The sequence below is a fragment of the Mus caroli genome, chromosome 8 (assembly GCF_900094665.2).
Source record: "Mus caroli chromosome 8, CAROLI_EIJ_v1.1, whole genome shotgun sequence".
In the NCBI taxonomy this organism is placed as follows: Eukaryota; Metazoa; Chordata; class Mammalia; order Rodentia; family Muridae; genus Mus; species Mus caroli.
In genome coordinates, this window is record NC_034577.1 from 31,888,613 (window position 1) to 31,912,625 (window position 24,013).

General features: G+C 34.2%; 1 protein-coding gene across 1 annotated transcript in view; it reads right to left on the reverse strand.

The window, feature by feature from the left end:
- Sgcz (sarcoglycan zeta) overlaps positions 1–24,013 on the reverse strand; it is a 1,036,157-nt gene that overhangs the window by 155,297 nt on the left and 856,847 nt on the right. Inside the window, exon 3 of the mRNA XM_021169917.2 lies at positions 16,805–16,906. Within this exon, the coding sequence (XP_021025576.1) occupies positions 16,805–16,906 (102 nt within the window). The remainder of the gene's footprint in view (positions 1–16,804; positions 16,907–24,013) is intronic.

Here is a 24,013-nt window from a genome sequence, read left to right on the forward strand (position 1 = left end):
ACACACACACACACACACACACACACACACACTAAATCTTAGTGTCTAATACCCATGTATAACCAGAGTCTGGATGACTGTCTTATTTGTGGTTGCTATGGCTGTGAAAAGACACTATGGCCATTGCAACTCTTATAAAAGAAAGTATTTAATTAGGACTGACATCGTTTCAGAGGTTCAGTCCACTATCATAATGGTGGGAAGCGTAGCAGTGTGTAGGTATAATGCTGAAGAAGGAGCTGAGAACTCTATATCTCCACTCAAAGGCAGACTCAGAAGGAGACTGTTATACTAGGCCTGGTTTAAGTATATGGGACCACAAAGTCTGCCTCCACAGTGACATGCTTCCCCCAATAAGGCCACATACACTCCAACAAGGCAACACCTCCTAAAAGTGCTACACTGTATGGGCTCATGGGGGCCATTTTTACTCAAACTGTTACTGTTACTGTACTCAGGATGAATGTTTCTAGTTTTATCTAATTACTTGAAAATTTTATATTTTTATTAAAAGCTATATAATATTCCATATGGTACATCTATAAATGTACCACAATTTTTATTTTGTATAAGTTTTATTTTGCTGAATACCACAGTATGTGGATGAGAAAATATCTCTGTATGATGATGTAAATATTGATTTAAGTGTGGTATGGCCAGTTTTGTGGCAGATCTCTTTTCTGATTTTTGAAGAACCTCTACATTTATTTCCAAAGTTACCGTAGTTTCCCCAATAACAAGAATAAATATTCCCATTTTCTTGCATGCATAGCAGCTAATTTTTGCATTTGTTTTATTGATCATTGTCATTCAGCCTGGGATAAAAGGAAATCTCAAAGCAATTTATATTTCCATTTTTCTAATGGCTAATGATATAAAAAATTATGTGTTTTGAGACACTATTTATATTTTATCTTTTAAGAACTCTCTGTTAGACCCCCACTTAATTGGGCTATTTGTTTACTTGGTATGCAGTGTGCTGAATTCTTTATGTTATCTAGATAGTAACCCATTTCAGATGTAGTCTATGCAGTTATCAAGAGTGAGGCTAAAGATTAGTAGTATTTTCGAACCAACATGAAATACTGAGCTGCTTGAGCATACACAACTCTCTTTGATTTTAGGTTTTTTTGGGGGATGAAAGTGGTAAAAATAGGCATTGCCGATTCTAATTATACAATTTTTCTAGCAACTGGACCAATAGTTAATGAATATGAGGCTAGAAATATATCAATACATATTTATATGGTTTATAGGCAATTAAAATAGTTTCATTCATTTATAACCACTGAACATTGAAAATACTTAGTGATATTTTAGATTTTCTGAAAAGTTGACTAAATAAAAGGGTAGACTGAAAATCTTTAATTATGCAGACATTTCCAAAGATAGTATCAGAATTGCTATCTGATTTACATACTATTAGTATCTTTCTATTATTAGATTGCTAGTATTTATCTAATATCTAATATAGTATCAATTATTAGTATGACTATATGCATGTGTATCTAGATATGAAAATGTGTTTTGGGGGGTTCTACTCTAAATGGTAAAAATTAAAAATGCCTAATTATAACACTTATAGAAATAGAAAATTTCATAGCGAATATGTAAAGAATATAATATTGTATATGGCTATCAAAAATGGGGTTTAATAGTCAACTAATTACCGAAATTGGTCAAAAGCAAAATGTTCCTTTCAGTAGAAAAAGCAGTCTGAAATAACTATTTTTCTAGGTAAGAACATGAAAAATAGTTTTAGGATTCTATGGGCTGAAAAGAATTTTCAGATCCAACACTGGTATTATATATCATAAATGAAAATTTCAAAGAATCATTGAATTCCATTTTAAGAATATTTAACACTATTCCCTTTGAAGGATATTAATTGTAAAACAAAACCAAGCTCTTTAATAAGACAAAGACAAAACCCTAAAAGACAAAACCCACTACTAAAAACATAAATCCCAATAGAACGACAAACTTTATCTGCCAAGTATATTAACTTATATAAAAATACAACAAGGAAACAAAAATGGTAATTAATGAGTACTATGGAGAATCATATGCAAAGGTCTATCATCCTGGAATACATACAGATGGTTCATAAGCATGTAAAATCATTATTAAACATTTGGAAAATTTTCAGTTAAGCTGGAAAGGACTGCTTTAGTATGCTGATAAAAATAATAATAACAACAACAACAATACCTAGAGTATCAAGAGTTGGCAATGATGTGCAGAAACTTGAAACCTTAAGAATATTATGGACTGTAGAAAGTGAATACAGACAAATGAAAATGATTTAGATGATTTTTTAAAAATGCCGTTTCCTATATAACTCATTAACTCCTGTCTTAGATATTTACTCAAGTAAAAGGAAAATGTCCACTCACTCAAAAACCATGTATCTTTATTTGCTATTAAAAAGATTTTTTTTAAAAAAATATGTCTTTTAAATCGAGTATTAAGGTGTAGTGCAGGAATGAGGTGGAATGGTATAGAGTAAATGAATAAGGACATATAATATGGATGACTATAACAAGATTAATGAACTGCAAGAAGCACCAATGCCATACAGCTCCACTATAGAATATTTTTGGAATGGTGTAGTTGCCATATGTAAAAGTGATGTTATTTAAGCATTGGAAGAGTATAATTTACAACTCAGACTGTTCATATTGCTTCCTTTTGATGCAATCTCTATTGCTTTATCGGCTTTCAGTGTAATAAGTATTTGATGGAGACATCCTGCATATTTCTGGTCTTTCAGTTCTTAGGAGTGTTCTGCAAAGAAGAGACATTTTATGAGGACTGTGCATTGCTGTTTAGCTAGAATGTCTGGTCCTAAGTTAGAATTTGGGATCCTTTCAACTGCACAAACCAGAGCAAGTTGCTTAGTGTTCCTGAGCACCAAATTTCCTTGAATAACAGCAGCATCTACTGTGTACCATTGCCAAGAACATGCAATGATTTTGTGTACATGAAGTTCCTTAGACACAATCTAACATATTGCCAACTGTAACTGATTATATTAAATATTAAAAATGTGATAGGTAAGAGCAGGTGTTATTGTTTCTTCCTGTCACTTAGTAAACTGTGGAGTTCAACCTCTTGGTATTAAATGAATTGCAACAAGGACAACTATATTGAATAACCTGTTTTAGTTACTAGGAACAGCAAGCCTAGATTTGTGCCATGTTGCTATGAAATGTGATCTGGTGAACTTGATGTTTATGAAGACTTTTTATCAGTTGTAGTTGTTAGACTTTGGTGACAAGCAGAGTTAAAGGATCGAATGGAAAGGAATCCAAGTGTTGTAGAGTTGGCTAGAATTCGGGAGTGGAGTGAAATAATGGAGGGAGTTTCACAGAGAGAACTCTTAACATTCTGCAACAATTCCAAACAGAGTCTGCATCTAATGCAAAGAAGCATTGCCTGGAAACTGTCTTCCTGAGTGGCTGTGAGAAATGGTGAGCTGAGGACACAGGTTACTGGAAGATTATTTTAAAACCCGAAATCTCAGAGATTATGAACACACTAATTGGTTAGCATTAAGACCACAAAATGGCAGCTATGTCTGGAGGGCACTCTAACCATGGAATTGACTCAAGATAGCATTAGTTTAGAATCTACCATCAGTGTGATGTGCCAGAAAGTCAACTGTATGTGAACAAAACAAAACAAACAAAAACCCACCTCAGAATACTTGAAAAATTATAGTAAAATACTGAAATCTTATCATCAAGGTATCTTGTGTTCAGAAAATAAAACTCCAAGTTTTACATAAATTTCAGATCTCACCAAGGAAAAACATTAAGTAACTGTTCTTTCACGTACTGAATAGTGAAGAAATTTTTTTTTCTCCTGTAGATTAAGATAACAGAAGAAAATTGTTAAATATATGAAAGATAAATGCATGTTGGAGAGTAAACAAGGAAAATATTTTATATGACTACTTTTTTAGATTGTAAGATATATTCAACTGTTTAAATTCAATTGATAATGGCATTTGTAGATGAATATATAAGAGAGACATATATGTAATAGTGTGTAACATATGGAACACAATGAGGTCCTTACATCACATATTGATTCATATAATTGGGAACTCAGGGTATATAGGGGTGCATTCAGATTGCACAGTCTGAACCCTTGTAAAAATTAAGAATGACAATGTGATAGGAAACCAAATTACCTTGCTATAAAATATAAATAAAAAGTGATAGAGAACATGAAACATAAAAATAAATATTAAGTGTGACAAACCTATAAAAGGGTCAGGATGGAAGATAAAGAGTTATATCAATTATTATTTATAACAAGGAAAGTTAAAAAGTAACTTACAAGAGAGAAGAAAGATATTTTAAACTGAAAGATAATTTCAAGTTGAAATTTTTAACTAACAAGTTACACCTCAGAATTTAACCAGCCATGATGTAAAAGGACTTTAATTCTAGTACTTGGAAGGCAGAGGCAGGATCTCCATGAGTCTGAGGCCAGGCTTTTCTACAAAGTGAGTTCTAGTTTAGCAAGTAACTCATAGGTAGACTGTTTAAAATCTTAAAAACATGTCAGAAATTGTTGAATGTTGAGGAGTAGATATGCAGAGATACAGAATTTACAATTTTACCTTAGCGTGGAAATGAAAATGTTTTTACTTTTAAAAAGTTAGTAAAGAGAGAAAATGGGAACACAGAAATAAATTGCTGAATAGAGGAATAGTAAAACAAAAATGAAAGTTCCCAGAAAAGAAAATGAAAAACCAGTAACTTAGAGTATGCTGTGTTAAACATCAACTATATTCCAAAGACACCACTTCAAAAAACACATACACAATGTAAAAACAAACTGATACTGTATACCTAGCAACTATCCAGGCTAAAACAAGGCATGGAATTGGAAGAGAATTTACAGCCAACACTTTATTAAACCAATATAATCTCTAACTGCATTCTAACCATGTGTCTTTTTATTCACAGATAAGTTCAGTTATCACTTCCCATCATGGAAACTTCCTGTGCAACAGAGAGAGACCACTGCACTAATCTACATCCTATTTAAATGGAGAACTGTTTAGCATAGTGGCAATGGATACTTGTATAAAACTTCTCATACCTAAAGCTCAAGAAACATTGAGGAAGTGATGGGGTGTTTTCAGGGACTTTATTATGAGATTTTATCACCTCATGATATCAGAAGCTATACATATAAAGTCTCACCAATATGGATGCCCAAACATAATCTGAATAAGGATATCCAAAGTAGACATACCAAAGATGGTGAGAGAATACCCAGGAGGTCTCAACCCTATACAAAGAACTAAAGGCTGCCAAAGAATGCAAAGAGAAAGAGAAGTTTTCCCAATACCAAATTGTCAGCCTTGAAAATATTCATAAGAGAAATAGTATACAGAGTGAACAGGCTGTGTTCTGGAATTTATAGATACATACTTATAAGCATGCAATAACAATTAATGAGGAAAAGCAATGAATTTGAAAAACAGCAAATAGAGGTATGCGGGAGTATTTGGGGGAATAAAGAGAAGGAAAATTTAATGTAATCATATAAATAGCATCTTAAAATTTATGATACAAATGATCTGCTATAGTTAAAATAATGATTTTACTCTTGAGAAAAATGAAAAAAAATAAAGTTACATACTAAGAGTATGGCAATGTCATCTCAGAAAGAAATTGTGTGTGTGTGTGTGTGTGTGTGTGTGTGTGTGTATGTATGTATGTATGTATGTATGTATGTATGTATGTGTTTCAAAATCAGCTATATCTCATAGTCATAACAATACATTTTTCTTTGGGGGAATTTATATTTATTCCTTAATGAAACTAGCCCAAAAATGTAATAAACATTCACTTACTTGGTCAACAATTTTTAAATCTTGAGTTAATGTTAACTGAATGAATATAAAATTGTTCGGATTAAATTTTTGAATCAAAGCAAAGAAAACATTTTCATTATTTACAAATATAAGCTAATTTATGTTATAGCAATAAGATCCTGACTGAAACAGAAAATTAAATAAAATCAATAAAAATCAAGATCCATAAGTTGGTTGGTGGATATGGAGTTTTGCAGCAGATGACAATTTGGGAATGTTGACCTATGTTAATATATGAAAAAATCTGATATTTAGTGGATCAAGCATTCAGACATGTAGAATCTATAATATATTATAAGAATGCATCCTAATATGAGATGCCTCTTGTGTAAAGATTAAAGATAAAATTGAGTGGGTACAAATCTTAATTAGACTGGTGTTTATTTTAATGTAGTATTAAACCAGAATATAAATTTTCATACAGCAATTAATGTCAACATCTACTTTACCAGTATGACTTTTATGAGAATATGATCTCATAAATTTAAAGAGGATCTATCATTAGCAACAAAAATGTCTTGTAAACCATAGTAAAGTCATATATACCACATGTGTTGATAGGATTACAAATCCAATATTTATAACATTTATATTGCTGATTTTAGATGGGCAGTAAAGATTCTGCATCTCCAATAAATAGATCTCAAAATCTTCAAATCACATGCCATGTTCTGCTATAAAAACATGCCAACTAACATATAGAAACTTTTTCTAAATTTAAGTAGAAAAATAAAATGAATATATATTAATATAAAATCATTAATATATTAAACATGGTAATAATATATTAATATATAAATAATATATATTAATATAATAAATTAATATATACTGAACACATTTTTAAAACCCACAAAGTTCTATTTCTAATGCTATCAGAAAATATGCAAGTGTTCATTACAAATATCCTATAGAAGACTTTTACAAAAATGAGGCACATAGAAGATATGGTGATCATGCTTTGAGTCCCAACTCCTGCTGGAATTCAGAGGTTTGAATGCACCATTTAAAATTTCTAAGTCTGCTGACTCATCTTCAAATAGGAGCTATGTTGTCCATGATGCTATTCCTAAAGGCTCTAAAGGACCAATATAAAAATTTTGTTTTAAGTAAGAACAGGAAGAAGAGTATTTGCTGAAAGTGTTTGACTAAGCAAATGGGGAAAAGCGCAAAGAAGCAAGCTTAGGGATCCAAAGATCCATTTAAAATAGATACAAAATTCATGAAAATAAGCGCATGGAGATGGAATAATTCTCACTATCATCCTGGAAAGTTTCAAATTAGTCAGACTTGCCTTAAAAGCAAAAACAAAACCAAAACCAAACAAACACCCCCCTCCCCCACTAAACCTCTTTTGGGGAATTTAGCTGTACTTTATCATCAAGAAATGTTAGGTCTTTGCACTGATTTTGATCATTAGAAAAACAAAAATAGGATCCTTTAGTGATTCCTCTAAGAGCAATAAAATAATAAAGTAAATTTATTGATGTGATCAATGTAAATGTGTGGGGACAATGAACAGTAAGAGCAAACACATGCAAAATACTTGAAGCAGTTATCAGAAATTTTAGTTACGTATGTGGTCCCTCTGAACAAAATAGTGACTCAAATGATCAAAGAATGTTTCGCAATTAATATAGTTTGTATGTCTTCTGTGACTGATTCCAAGCATTAAGTGAGGAAGTTGGTATGCATCATCCTGCTAGAAATCTGATATGTGAAAAACAAAATGTGACTGAACTTTAATCACAATGACAGCAGAAGATGAATTTTCAGTCTTCTTGATGCTTGGCTGGCTGGAAGCAATTGTTCCCTTGTTCCCCTGAAGATAGCATCCTTTTTCTGATTCCAGTAACACTACACCCTTGTTCATCGTGTTTACATTCCCTTTTAATTTGACCCTCTTGATTTAGTTCTTCCTAAGTCCTTCAACATTGGAAGTGGCACTATTTATACTTTCTGTTTGCACTCATTTATGATTCCTATTGAATGTTTAATAACATATGCAATTACATCTACTCTCATGTGCATGAGTATACATACATATACACATAGCCAAATTTAATAAATTTTTAGGTTTCATATGTAATGTGAGATCCAAACTCCTTAAATTGACTCTTAATATAGCTAATAAACAAAACAGCCCCTAAATAATTTGTCAATTTCCTTCTGTTCCACATTCTCAATTCTTCCCCTCTTTACAAACAAAAGCAATTTTCCAATTATATTAAAATTTCTCCCCTTTTATCCTAAATATAATTTTCCACTTGATCAAGCTGTATATTCAAACCTGACTCTTTCCTAATTGCATTGATAACAAAGTATTTACGAAAGATCCCAAAATGCACAATGCATTAGGTATGTGCTTATTTTTCAATAAATTAAGAATGATAATTATAGTATTGAGTATCATATTAAATTTAATTGTTAAACTTTTATTTCATCTTATAATAACCACGATAGTGCAGTATTGAGGTTTTATAGGCTGTTATGAACTTCAATTTGCACATGGTGAAAAGGTTATACAAGATACAGGCTGAATCACAAAGTTGTTGTTTAAACACAGATTAGAACCTAAAACTCTAATGGATGCTCAAAGTTATATATCATAATCAAAAACTGCAATAAAATACAATATATTTAATCTACCATATTAAAAACAATTATAACATGACATGCTAATGTGGAAGAGGAAATTTATTGTGAATTTCTCACCCTTAGACAAAGAACTAAAGGCAATTATTGATTGCTAGGAGAAGGAGAATTAGCCTTTCCCAGAGATGAACAACCCTGTGTGTGTGTGTGTGTGTGTGTGTGAGTATACATGTGAGTAACAAATATAACAAAAAAAAAAGCAGAAATCAACTTGAGTTTGGTATCATGGGAGTAGTTTAAAGAAATGTATCTGGAAAGGGCTGGAGGGAGGAAAGAAAGAGGATATGATAAAATTCTAGTCCCAAGTGAGGATGCTTCAATCCCACTTAGAAGGGTGAAGAAAATTATCACAGGAGGCAGAGGAAGGGAGGGACCTGGGTGGGAGAGTAGAGGGAGAGCAGAAACAGAGGGATAGGATCAGGTATGTGAGGAGACAGGAGAGAAGATCAGGAGAATCAGTGGAAACATGCAGCTGAGGAGGTTGAGGGCAGGAGAAACCTCTAGAAAGTCTCTGAGACCTGGGATATGAGAGGCTCCCAACACTCTTTGGGGATGATCTTGGCCAAAATACTCTACAGTGGGAAGATGGAACCTGAAGAAATATCCTCCATTAGATAGACAGAGCCCCCAGTGGAGGGATGAGGCCACCCAACTACCTTAAACATTTCTGAGCCATTATTGTTCCTGTCTAAAAAAATGCAGGGACAAAAGTGGAGCAGAGACTGAAGTAAAAGCCATCCAGTGAACGGGCCAACTTGAGATCCATCCCATGGACAGACATCAAACCCTGATACCATGTTGTGCTTATTGACAGGAGCCTAGCATGGCTGTCCTTTCAGAGGCTTTATAGCAGCTGACTGAGACAGATGTAAAAACATACAGCTAACCAATGGACTGAAGTTGGGGACTGCTATGGAAGAGTTGGGGGAAGGATTGCAGGAACCGAAAAGGATGGTAACTCCGTGGGAAGAACAACCATATCAACTAACCCAGACCCCTCATAGCTCCCAGACACTAAGCCACCAACCAAAGAGCATACATGGGCTGTTCAATACTGCTGGTCACATATGTAGCAGAGGACTGCCTTGTTCTGCCTCAGTGGGAGAGGATGTACCTAATCCTGTAGACACTTGATGCCCCAGGGAAGGGGGAAACTGGGAATGACATGTGGGGTGGGGGTGGGGTCAGCACCCTCTCAGAGGAAATGGAGATGGGAATGGGGTGGAAAAATCTGGGAGGGGGGATCATGAAGAGGGAATTATTTAGAATATAAATAAATAAAATAATTTAATTTTAAAAATTCAAAAATTCTATTTCAATTAAAATAATTATTTTAAAATGATTTTTAAAATTCCCAAGTACATTCAGAAAACAAGAAATTATATTCTCTTTATACAAGCAGAAAGGGTGCTGAGAAAAGGGAGTTGAAACTCATTCACCCAGCTAGTAGAAAACATTAAGTGATTAAACTCATTCACACAACTAGTAGCAATCATTAAGTAGCAATACAAAGGGATGTGTATTGTCAATAAAAGATGCTAAGAGTTTCTGAGCAATGCACAGGAATTCGTGGGAACACTGAGAGAAGCTGTGTTCCCAGCTGGGAAGACACCATAATATAAAGATGACATTCACATGAAACCAACTGTAACCATCATTATGTACCCAGCAGGAATTTTAATGAAATTTGATGGCTGATGGTTAAGTTCATCCAGAAGAAAAATAATGCATAACTGGCAAAATGTTTCCTAGCCACAGATAACGAGAAACCATCTCTACTAGTTGTAAGAATATCCTCTAAACCTGTAGTGTATGTCCTCATAAGTAGATCAGTAGAGCAGAATAGAGATGAAAAAATTAAAGACATTTGCTTGTGCATAATAGAATATGAATGATGAAATGGGCTGCCCAGATTATGGCACTATGATATTGGTGCCACTATTGACTATTCATAAAGAGAGAGGGCCAGATGGAGTGAAGAACACAGGAAAGGAGGAATGTATGAGGAGGGAGTAGGGTAAGTGAAAATGAAGACAATTCCCATCTAACGCTACAGAGTGAAACTCAGGAAAGTTCCAAATTCCTTTCTCCTACACTTCTTAACAAACTAAGCCACAGGAATTTTTAATTCTTTCCGATTTTGTATATTCACCATGGTTCCAACTCATGTTACAATCTGCATAGAGAAAAGGGTCAGTAAGCATAACATTAGGTCCTGAGATAATCCAGCTCTTGTATCTCTGAATGTTGCACATGTTGAATTCGTGAGAGACTGGGCAGCCCACAGGATCTACAGAGTTACTCATCCACACCCTGGTACCAGCGAGCCAGGGGCTCATCAGACCCAGAGAAGACAGAGCACATCAGTTCCCTTACTCTTTCTTTCCAGTCTCTGTAACGCTATTTAGAAACAACAACACAAGCTTGTTTTGTTTTACATAAAATTTTAACCCATCAGAATGTGCAAATAGTTATTGCTACGTGATTTGTTTTAACATTTCAAAGCAATACAAAACTTATCCAAGTTTCATGTAATTAATAATACCACTGAACAATGGGACCACATTAAATTATAATATCAAAATGAAGACGGAAGACCCATTAAAACATCACTATACAATATATAGGAATGATTGAGAGTGAGGGACAAATTCACATGGAGAAAGCAATTTCACAGGAGAGCAGATCTGGATGACAACTGCTTGTGGTTAGAGGAAAAGTATAAAGCATGTAAACAATCTGAGATATGTGATATGGTAATGTAAGGGTGATTGCTTCCTCTGAACTAAGGAACTCAGCAAGTAAGACTGAAAGCTAGCTAGCAGCTCAGCAGAGCCCCCAGGACTTGTAATATCAGCTACTGGAAGGATAAGGCTAGAGGATCTCTAGAAAGAGTAGTGACAATTCCTTTCACAGTGACCAACCAGCAAACAACACTTAAGCTATGTGACACTTAAGTGACATAACAGTACAAATTTCCCTCGAGTGGGAAAAGTGAATTCAGACTTCTAGGATCTCCAGTCATGACATTACATCATCAACTGGAGAAGCATCAGAGTGCTCTTTAACAGTCTATGGCAACAGTCAGTGTTAAGGAGACAACTATTCACTAGACGAATATTCACATAGCTGAAGAAAAAGAAAGTGCCATCCTTGATATTCCCAGAAAACACTGAAAGCAGCAACGAGACAGGGTAGATATTTCAATAACTGACACACGAGCACAAGGAGTCATCTGAATACTGGTTGCCTACAGGATTGTCCACAGCAAAGAAAAAGCTACAGATGGTTGTGCTGCTGCCTACGAACAGTCAGGGCCACAGTGTCCGACAGTAAACCAGCAAAGCGGAACGCAGATAATGACTATGACAAAGTTAAAGTGATACTGTTAAAAAAAAAAAAAAGAGCTGGAAGAGAGGAGGGAGGGTAAGAGACTTGAGAGGAGGAAATCATCTCAATTTACCCTGCAGGGAGCTAACAAATGCTCACTGACATTAATCACAGGGCTAATGTAACCAGCTCCCCAGTCATATCCACAATCATTAATTCTTAACAATCATTAATTCTTAACCATGAAGCCAGGCTGAAAAATGCTATTACGCTGAAGATTGTATTTGAGCTAGCAGTCTTTCAACTGACTTGAGTTTTTCTGTTAAATGTCATATTAATTTAAAACAGTGTGTGCGTGATTCTCTTTACAAATAAGTTTTTTATATAATTTTATTTTTGTGGATATTTACTAATAATTCTTTGATGGTAATTAGATGTTAGGATGTGGTCACTATTATTTAATGTAAGGATTTTAAGTATATATATACCTATAAATCCATAAATAGATATAGATAGATAGATAAATGGATAGATAGATATACATACAGAGACAGAGAGACAGAGAGACAGAGAGAGAGGAGAAGAGATTTGGCTTAAACAAACAATATAAACAGTACTATAAAATGTCTCCCATTTTAAACATCCAGCGTGTGGGGGACTTTTGGGATAGCATTGGAAATGTAAATGAAATAAATGCCCATTAAAAAAAAGAAAAAAAGAAAAGAAAAAGCATAATGATCACCATGATGATAAATTAATTATGAAGTTCTCTGGTATTTATTTCTATATATCAGTATGTGTTGAAGAAAATGTATCCACTGGGTGTGGTGGCCCAAGCCTTTTATCCCAGCACTTGGGAGGCAGAGGCAGGTGGATTTCTGAGTTTGAGGCCAGCCAGGTCTACAAAGTGTGTTACACAGGGCTACACAGAGAAACCCTGTCTCGAAAAGACAGAAAAAAAAAAGAAAAAAACAAAAAAAGAAAATGTATCTGCATGAGGGTGTGTTGCTGTGGTCAGGGAGCGAGACAGAAAATGGACTTAACATGTTACTACATACGGGTAAATGTCAGTTGCTTGTGAGAGCCCTTCCAATGGTTTCATGTATGAGCTGTATAAAAACTCCAACACACAAAGCACAGAACGAATAGTAATTAGGCATTGAGATAGGATCACAGGAGTGGACCCACATGCAGGGACAAGATGATTAAAGGCTGGTCCATATTCTGTTCACTTGGAAATCAAGTGATTTAAGACTATTGCCTTCCTGTTAATTCTCTGGAGTTGGAACTATCTGGAGTAGCTGCTTGGGAATAATTATTATACTGTCAAATGCAGTGCTGAGAATCCTGTCAAATGACATAGCAATTTAAGTAAATATCATTGACAGGGAAAAAAATTTAAACAATACAATGTCATGGTTCAGTTAGTCTCAGATGGTTACAGGTTCAATAAAATAGCACAATGCAATTTTTATAGGTTACATTCAGTTAAAATGTATATTATTTAATCCCATTAAAATCCTGCCCACCACTTACATTCACATGTTATCAACTTGATTTCCTGATAATCAAAGATTTTTGTCATAATATTAAAATATAAGCCTGGAAGGTATATGTGGAATCATTTTTCTCAGTCACCCAAATTATACAGCTTTTGTGTTTTTCCTAGCTGCTTAGTACTGCTCAGTATCGTTCTAATTTAACAATTTATATTATGGCATTGAATATATTCAAGGTAGAATATATACTATGTATTTTTAAATACATTGTTCTGTGGACTGCTTAGAACAGTTTGATTTTAAAAAATGAGTAAGATATAAAGTTGTTTTGATAATAGAAGAAGGTACTTAAAGATTCTTGGTAGTGGTATTTGCATGTGTGATGGGGGCAGGGGAGGCATCAGGCGTGGCAGAGAGAGTAATTTCCTGGAAAATTAAACCCTGTCCTTGTGCCATCAGGTTGGGTAATATAATGTGTGTTTGTAGAGAGTTGCACATAATATTCAGAAGGAATCTTGCATTCATCTGTTGGATTAAATGCATAAATAACTATAAAGCACAGACTAGCCTGGATGTCATCCTAGAACCTATTTTGGCCTTAAACCCTTGCCAACAATCTTGCAGCAACCTGCTAAGCGGTAGGATTATGGGCTTGAGCCACAATGTCCTGCTACTAGAAAGTGATTTTTAAATACTATCTGTTGGCTGAATAGAAAGAGACAGCAAGCTGAAATTAAAAGGAGAGAAATATGCAAAAATCAAAATACTATGATGCAACGTTTTCAGCTAATTATGATTTTTCTAAGATGGGTTTTGACTCTAGTAGATTTCTTACTAGAATATTATAGGATTTTCATAATTTTGTGTACATTTAAATACATGAAAATGTATGAGAAGATGGGTCTGACAATAAGTTTTGGAAGGCAAAACACTTACTGTCATACTGGACTGTGTGTGTCCTACCTCCTTAACTCCATGTGCTGGAAAGAGGAAACTGATGTCCCCAGACTTCAGAGTGTACACACACACACACACACACACACACACACACACACACACACTAAGCAAAACATTGTAACAAAAATTAAGAAAATATATGGAATGATACCTACAGGCATATTATCTCAAAATTTTTAATTAAAATTCTATTTCTAGTATTGTTAGTGACTTGTGTTGATCTTCTGATCCCAAGATATGAGCATCTAAGTACATCAAAATTAAAGTTGAGAGAAATTGCATACCTGGTTACCTCAAACAGTGAAATAAATAAGCATTACAGCCAGGATAAGCAACTGTATGTACTCAAGGGCAAGTGAATTGTAACAAGAAGTCTTAGAAGGTCAAATACTTGTTGACATACTGGACTATTGGTTGTCTATCCCCTCAGCCCCTTCTGGTCTAAGGAGTAAACTGATTTTTGAAACCTGTCTACAGACCTCAGGGCCACAACAGTTCAGTGTTGTGCACACTGGTTGATTATAAAACAGATACTGGCTTTATCTTTTTGTAGTACATGTATAGAGAAATCTTTGAAGAACTAAGTCTACTTTGTATTCTGTTATCGGTCCAGATATCCTCTCTAGACACTTAGGTCTCCATGTCTCATGCTGCACTATTCTTGCTGATTACTAGCAGGAAAATCCACAGGACCAGATGACCAGGAGCAAAGAATGGGATGTGACAACATGGTGGTTTTGATGGTGGTTTTGATGGTGGTTTTGGTGGTGGTGGTGGTGGTGGTGATGCTATTGATTGTGGCAGTGGTGGTATTGGTGGTGCTGGTTGTGGTAGACTGTAGCTCTCAATCAATACAGCAGACTTTGGAGATGTTTGTGCAGCTGAGATCAGCTAGTGCGCCTAGAAAAAAACTTGATGCCCCACTGCCATGACCTAATATACTCAGGTTACAATGTTGATATACTCTGTAGTATTTGGACCAGAGATAAAAATCAGTTCTCATCAATGTTTTCAGAGAACAACTTTGGTTGTACTCTCAAAAGTGCCAACCTCAGAAGATAAACTTTTAATCCTTTCATTGGTAGAGGTCTTCACCATCTTTAACTTGTGTTCCCAGATAGACTATACAAATCAGCCTTGGTAACTTTATAGGCTCTGTGCCTCTGGGCATTCCAGCAAGATACAATTAAAAGAGAAACAACAGCAACAATTCCTTGTGTCACTACATATCTTATCTGTGGGAAGTGTTTTTATCATTTCTATCAAAAGTTTCTTTAATTTCACTAAACTCTTTAATAGTGATAAGCACAGACGGAATGTGGAGAATGACTGAATCGTGGAATACTGTGATGTATGGAAGTACTTTGGGTCTGTTAAAACTAATCTCAAAATAAAAAAAAATTAGTTGTTTTTAAAGTTTAATTATGCACATCAGTTATAAATATATGTCCCTATTTTGCTTTATTTACTGAAATCTGGGAAGTAATGTTAAACTAAGTATATTCTATTAAAAGTGTACTAAATGAAGTATAGTCGGTATTCTCTACAGTTCATATATTGTTAAAATTTGTTGATACAAATATCTTAATTAAAATTCTAAAAATAAATCTTCACTCTACTTTGACATTAGTGGATAAAAGGCTTAATAGAAATTATTTAAATACTATTTTACCATACAAATTTCCTAATGTATTATGCTGGTATATTAAACATTACTTTAATATAAAATAATTCTATATAAAAGAAATTCATTTTTGTCACCTTTAAATAATAATGTTTTCATTCTATCCTAAAGAATTAATTCCCATGGATACATATAAAAGAAAACCATTCTGATAGATTATAAATATACTGATGCCATAGACTGCTTTCTACCTTCTAAGAAAAATCTTAAGTCAAAATGAGCAATCACAATGTTTCAGTCTTATTTTCTTTTAGCATGCTGCAAAGTGATAAAATATAAAGTTTAAATCGATTTTTTCCCAAAGGGTAAATATTCTGGTATTAATTAAAGTATTGCATTTAATTTAATTTTATGTTTAAACTGTTGTTCTCTTGGAAATGCATTTTACATTTAAGGGGAAATTTTATGATACTTTGAATGGATAATTCAACCACATGTATCCTTCCCAAGAAAAGAAAACTCATAAACACCTCTTTTTCAAATGCTACCATTGCATTTAACTTCAAGAGATTAAGAGGAACACAATTTGTAGTCTAAAATCAGCCAAGAGCTTCAGATCAAGTGCTTTCTGATTTGCCAATTCAAAGCTAACCTTTTCTATTGTTCTTCAACTGATTCTTTTAGTTTCTACAAATAACTCTTTAGCTTAAAGGAATTGAATGCAAAAGGAAGGAGACAGGAAAATTTGATGCTCCTCTGTTGATGCTACTCTGTGTGTAGTATGTAGTGAAAACATAAACTCTAAATTATCTTAGAGTAAGCCAAAGCCATATCACATACCTTTCGGGAATGAATTTCTTTCACATACAATGGTAGTAGAAACTCAGATATACCTTCAAGTCGGATTCCCTTCTTGGTGACTCTCAGATTCCCCATACCATCCTACAAGCAATGAAATATAGTTCACTTTTAGGTTAAGTAGAGAATGCGTATCTGGCCATAATTTTCTTAGGGCTAAATTGAGAAAATAGTGAACTCAAATCCATGATTTAAGAAGAAAACAAAACAAAACAAGATATTGGAAAGATCACAGCATTTTGCATCCAATAGAGGGCACTGCTTTGCATGCTAAGGGGAGGCAGCCGATAAAGAACCTAATGGCTCCTCTGAATTTGATGAGAAATTATTATTTTCTGTGAATAAATATTTCATTCATACATTAGTTCAACTCTTTGTTAGATGTGACACTAGCTATGTGATTATTAACAAATGATTGCAGAGGTCTAATGATATTGTTACAAGTATAAAGCTAGTGATAGTATTATAAGTATAAAGGTTATACAACATTTCCACTTGTATAATAATTTCAACCACTAATTAATAATTGGTATTAGAAAACCTGATTCATTTGAACAAAAATCATGAAACACATGTTTTACCTGATAAACATTTGTTTCTGGGGATATTAATACAGTTAAAAATAATATTGATGAAGCAGAATTAAATCAGGATTGAATTTAATTGGAAAGTGCATCCAATGTATAGTAACAAAGTAAGAAACTGACTATATAAAAATATTGCAAATGAGTTTAAATAGGAAGTTAATGTGGGTGGAGGGACAATGACCATTTTAGTGACATTTACTTCTGGCTCATATTTGGGTTGTTCTATTGGGAATTTTTGGAGAGGAAACAGCTAGGGATATACGTTGTCTGGAATATTCATTAGCAAGGACCACAGTGATTGCTGTGCTAAATTTGCTCTTACTTAGTGAACTTATGAAAGAAGAAATATAAAATGTATTTCAACAGCTCACTGACTTTAGATGATTTATAGTATGTTTCAGGACAGTATATCCAGCAGAATTGTTGTAAAGGGCTAAAAGCTGTTAATAACATAGAACTGGTGATAAGTATGTGATGCGTCATAAAAGAAAAAACATATAGGCTTGATGACTAATTTCATTGACGACACAGAAAAAAATAGTATTTTTCACTTGTTCCGGTCTTCAATATCATGAGTTATTATCTCATAAATAGGAATAGTAAATTATTAATTTTGCCTGGGTAAAAATGTGTGTGTGTGTGTGTGTGTGTAGTATGTGCATATTTGTGTATGCATATATATGTGCATTGGTACGTCTTTCTACCATTTCTTTTTTCAGTGATATTGGAACACATAGAATCTGGCTAGACTGGAATTAGCCTCAGGCTCCCCTGTGTGTACGTTGCTGGGATTATGGTCAAGCACTCTACATACTTGGCTTTTATATAGATTCTTGGGATGCAAGCGCTACTCTTCACACTTTCGAGTCACACACTTCATCTAGTTCATCTAGGGGGCCATCTCCTTCTGTCCCGTTTCAATCATAAAAGAAGAGTCAAGTAAACATGGTGACATGAACTTCTACCTTCTACACGTAGAAATGAGAACGATGAGGTAGTATAACATTGTGATTTTAGCAATAGGAAGTTACTCATGAGAAACACAGAATAAGGAAGATGAGTTAGAGATAATGGTGAGGGAAAGGGAAAGAGGAAGATATGTAAGGAGAGGGAAGGAGGAGGAGGGAATTTTATGAAGTGATCATAAAATGATAAACTTCAGTATTCCCCTGGTAGGAGAAATAGTTTCTTAATAAATTAAACTAAAACTTGCTAGGCAGGAATGAATTCACTGAGATAAATGAATAAACAGAGGTAGGATACACATGCTTTGCATGGAAACCAACTAAAAATAAGTAAATTTATATGAAAAATTAATTTATTAATGAAAAATTATGTTGAAAAACCAGTGTATTTTTATATACTTCTCATTTAGCTGAGACAAGAGACATTTTACATTTAAAAAAGAAAGCTTTAAGGATATAGTATTCTTAAGTTGTGTAAACATTATTTTCCTTGAAAACGTCTACTTCTTAATAAATAAATAACACTGTTTTTGTTTATTTCTCATTGAAAAGCAAAAGCAGACATCAAAAATGGTCTTTAAGGTGAGAGAAAAAAGCAAACACATCAAGTAGAGATTTAAAAATAGTAATATAGTAATATTCTGGGCAAGTTAAATCTGAGAATTGTGAAGAAAACTTTATTATCAGAAAATAAGACTTTGTCTTTTATGTTGTTCAAGGTGACAGAATTTGAGGGGATTTTCTAGATAAAATGATGCTTAAGAAGACACTAATACTATTTGCAAAGTTAAGAAGACAGGAAGTATTCTCAGGAATCCAGAGAGATAAGATAGCTAGAATAACCAGAATAAAAATATTTTAAATCAGGGATTTTCTTGGCTAAACCTCACAGTCAGTATCTATATACATTCTCAATTGCCTGCTGAAAAAGACGTGTTCTGAAATGGATTCCACCATTTCTGTGGAAACATCAAATGTCCTTTCTACAGCTTGTAAGGACAGAAAAAACAAGTTCTATCACAAATGTTATTCTTAATATAAATTTATCTTAAAATTCTTTAATAATAATGATAATTTTAATAACATGATAAAAAAGAAAACTGGACATGTAATGTTAAACATTATATTGCCATTTATGATATGTGTATTTAATTGTAGAACGTTTTCAGTTTTAATTTTAGTATGTTTTCCTTTGTTTGCCATAAAATTATGACTCCAGACATTTCATTAGTTACATCATATAAATTACTTCAAAATGAATTCCCCTGTATGAATTTGGACTAATTCTTACAGAATGTTATGGTTCTAGCTGGCTATACTTTGTCTTTATTTATTCTACTTTGTATTTATCCTGTCTGCTATTAAAATTGAATAAATTTTCACTTTTCATATCATCTACATGGTGTTATTTAATTCAAACTCTCTATAATATATCCATGTTCACTATATGATTGATTGGTCCTCAATATTCTATTAAGTCCAGTAATAGTTATGAAATGCTAATAAAATCTAATTGCCCTTCTCCCTACTATCAGAAATACTTTTTATACTTACTGCGATAATTCTGATTCATTATCATCTTGGTCCTTTCAACCTTATTGCAAATTATGTACAAATTTTCTCTTAAAGATGACATTGTCATACATCAGAGTATAATAGAAGCCAGCATATCTCTCCTCTCAGTTTCTAGCTTGGTTCTGTTACATTCATGCAAACTCAACAATCTTTGTACTTTAAATTTTTCTCTCTTCATCATACATGCTTATTCTTCCCACTTTTAAATTGGTATATAATCATTATATATAACGATAAGTTTCATAAGGATTTTTTTCAAAAAATCAAGTAGTACCACCATATTAATCTAATGAGATTTACTCTTTGTCTACCTGCCCCTTGGTGCTTCTCATCTGTTTCCTCTGCCCAGATATTGCTCCTACTTTTTTGTGTCACGTATATATTCACATTTGAGAGAAAACTCAGTATTTGGCTTTCTAAGTCTATCTTTTGTGACAATATGATTAGTCCCAGTTAGTCATTTCCATTCAAAAGACTTCATTATTCTTTAGGACAGACTAAAATGTGTGTGTGTGTGTGTGTGTGTGTGTGTGTGTGTGTGTGTCATATTTGTTTATAGTTCTCTGCTAATAGATATCTATAAAAATATAATACATTGGCATTATACATATTATTGCAAAAACATGTTTGTGCAGATAACTCTGTGTTACACATAATTAGATTACACGTGCAATAGTCTAACAGATAATGGAAATAGGTCCTATTGGATGCCTAGCTGGAGAAACTCTGGCAGATGCTCTGCTGGAGGAGCTGCAGGAGGCATGTGAGTTTCCTGGAAAGGGCCCACTGCTTTGTATTGCTGTGATGGGTGAATCCTGGAAAGACATCAACCCAGTTCTTCATCCCAGGATTTCTTCTTGCTACTGCTATGCATTCTCATGGTTTGCATTGCTGTATTCCTAATTTTCCTGACATAGTGTTACTGGGTAAAGAAAGATCTGACTGTAGTGTGTTATGATTGACTCCAAGTATTAGCCCACTCTATTGGACAACTTTCTTACAAATCAAAATAAAGAAGAACTTTCATGGAATCATGCTATTTAGATGACTTGACGATTTTATGATTCTTGATAAAGATTTGATAGAATTCTTGATGTGATTAAAATAATTTTAAGAAGTTAGGATGGTTGATAGAAAGTTGAAACTTAGAATCAAATATAAGATGTGCTTCCTTTTTGCAAAATAGTAAAGGTTGTATAGGAGTAGAAAAGGAGTTCTTTCATGAGTTCACAAGCATGTAAACTGCACTAGGAAGAAAGATAGGCTTGGAACAAATGATCAAACATTCACTCTGGATTAGGTCCAGGGAGGAGGCTACAGGTCTTGGAAAGCATGGTTATAAATAAACAAGGAGTAGGTAATTTTATTCCATAAAATCTATTGCTCTTAACTTATAATGAGCATATGAAATGAAAGGTAGATTAAAAACTACTTCTTTGAACTTATAGTCAAGAATCCTACTATATCTCTGTTTTGTGTAACATTTTATCTTTTTGTATTCTTAAATGAGGTAACCATTTCTCTTACATAAAAATCTTGTCTAGGGGATATAAAAAGACTAAAGGGAGAAAAAAGTTGTTGCAACTTTTTTAGCTTTAACCAGTAAGTTTGTATGTGAGAGTGTGTGAATTTCTCTCTTTCTCACAAGCCCTTAAAGAGTTTAAAGAGTTCAGAGTTTCTTGTAGGTCACAGACTGTGCGAGCACCAGATAATTAAGTCTCAATCTTGTCAGCACTATCAGCACTTGTCTCCATTGCTGTCCCTGTAAATCACCTGCAGCTATTTGATGACTGCTCTCTAAGACTAGAGAATCTTAGAGAGACAATATAGTTTTAATTTACAGTTGGCTAAGTACACCAAGAACATTTTCAGATAATTATTAGCTATCTGTACTTACTTTATTTAATGGAAAGTATATTTTACTGCAATATATTTGGTTCATGGTTTCACATCTTTCATTTTCTCTCTCTCTCTCTCTCTCTCTCTCTCTCTCTCTCTCTTTCTCTCTCTCCTTCTCCCTCTCCCTTTCCCTCCCCCCCTCAGCAAACAGGCAAACATAAACACACACAAACACACACACACACACACACTGACACACACAGAGACAGACATGCACACCTACACAAATACCCAAATCCATAAATATAAAAAAACTGAAATCCATAAAATATAAACACAAGACTAGCAAGATAAAAAATGCCCAAACAATACAATATGGGACAAAATATAAACAAAAATACTATTGAGTTTGTTTTGTGTTGGTCATTCACTGTTGGGCATGGTACCTTGAGTGTGGTTTATGTAACCAGACTGACTCTGTGGGAGAAATCTTTTTTTTTTTTTCTTCTCCAAGTGGTTGCCAATCTGAGATGGTTTCTAGGTTAGGGGTGGGTGGTTGTGCTCTCCCTCTTTCAGCACTGGTACATCATGATTTAGACCTGTGTAGGCTTCCTGAATACTGCACAATCTCTGTGAACTCACATGTGCATTGGTTTCAATTGTATCAAGAGACCTTGTTTCCTTGATGTCTTTCATCCCATTGGCTCTTACAGTCTGCCTGCCTCCTTTTCCTCCTAGATCCCTCAACTATAAGAAGAGGGACTTGATGAAGACGTCTTCTTTAGCATTTAGTATTCTAAAATCTCTTACTCTTTGTCCATTCTTCACTTGTGGGTCTTTGTATGTGTTTGATCAACTACAGGTGGAAGCTACTTTGATGATGTCTGAGCAAGACATTGATCTCCAGGAACGGCAAATATCATTAGGAGACAAGTTTTGGCACCGTTCCTTTCAGAAGAGTATGAGTTCGCTCTCTCCTATGAATTTTATTTTCATTAAGTTTACATACGTCTTATCTCGTCTGAAAATACAATCATCAGCTTTATTCATTTCCTCCTTCCTTGCATATACTTTTCTAACAGTTAAGTTTACCAGACAAAAGCTAAGACAGTTCCAGAATATTTAAATCTTCAGCAAAATATACTTCCTTTCTTGAAAATCATTATTACAAAATTCATATTATTGAACTCAAACACTAAGTGATATTTATTAGTTTTGTTTTCTTCATTTCAACACACACATATGTGTGTGTGTATATATATATATATATATATATATATATATATTTGTATGTGTATATAAAATAGCTTTTCTAGATGTATATATTTGAATTACATGTGTGCCTGTACAATGGAAAAGTAGTCAGAGGAGATGTTGTTTCCTCTGAATATAAACTCATGGATAGTTGTGAGTCAGTCTGTAAGATGGACCCGGCCCTATGGAAGGCCATCTAGTTTTCTTAATTGCTAAACCATTTCTATATTACCCTATAATATTTAGCACAATTTTAATATGTTTTGTTTTTTTGTTTTTGTTTTTGGGTTTTTTTTCCAATTTTTATTAGGTATTTACTTCATTTACATTTCAAATGCTATCCCAAAAGTCCCCTATACACTCAACCTATTCTCTGTTCCCCTACCCACCCACTCCCACTTCTTGGCCCTGGTGTTTCCCCTGTACTGGGGCATATAAAGTTTGCAAGACCAAGGGGCCTCTCCTCCCAGTGATGGCTGACAAGGCCAAGTTCTGCTAAAAATGAAGCTAGAGACAGAAGCTCTGGGGGTACTGGTTAGTTCATATTGTTGTTCTAGTCCTAACTATAAAAGGGTTGCAGATCCCTTTAGCTCCTTGGGTACTTTCTCTAGCTCCTCCATTGGGGACCCTGTGTTCCATCCAATAGCTGATTGTGAGAATCCATTTCTGCGTTTGCCAGGCACTGGCTAAGCCTCAAAAGAGACAGTTATATCAGGTTCCCTTCAGCAAAATCTTGCTAGTGTATGCATTAGTGTCTGCGTTTGGTGGCTGATTATGGAATGGACCCCGGGTGGGGCAGTGTCTGGATGGTCCATCCTTTCTTCTCAGCTCCAAATTTTGTCTCTGTAACTCCTCCCAAGGGTGTTTTGTTCCCAGTTCTAAGAAGGGGCGAATTGTCCACACTTTGCTCTTCCTTCTTCTTGAGTTTCATGTGTTTTGCAAGTTGTATCTTGGGTATTCTAAGTTTCTGG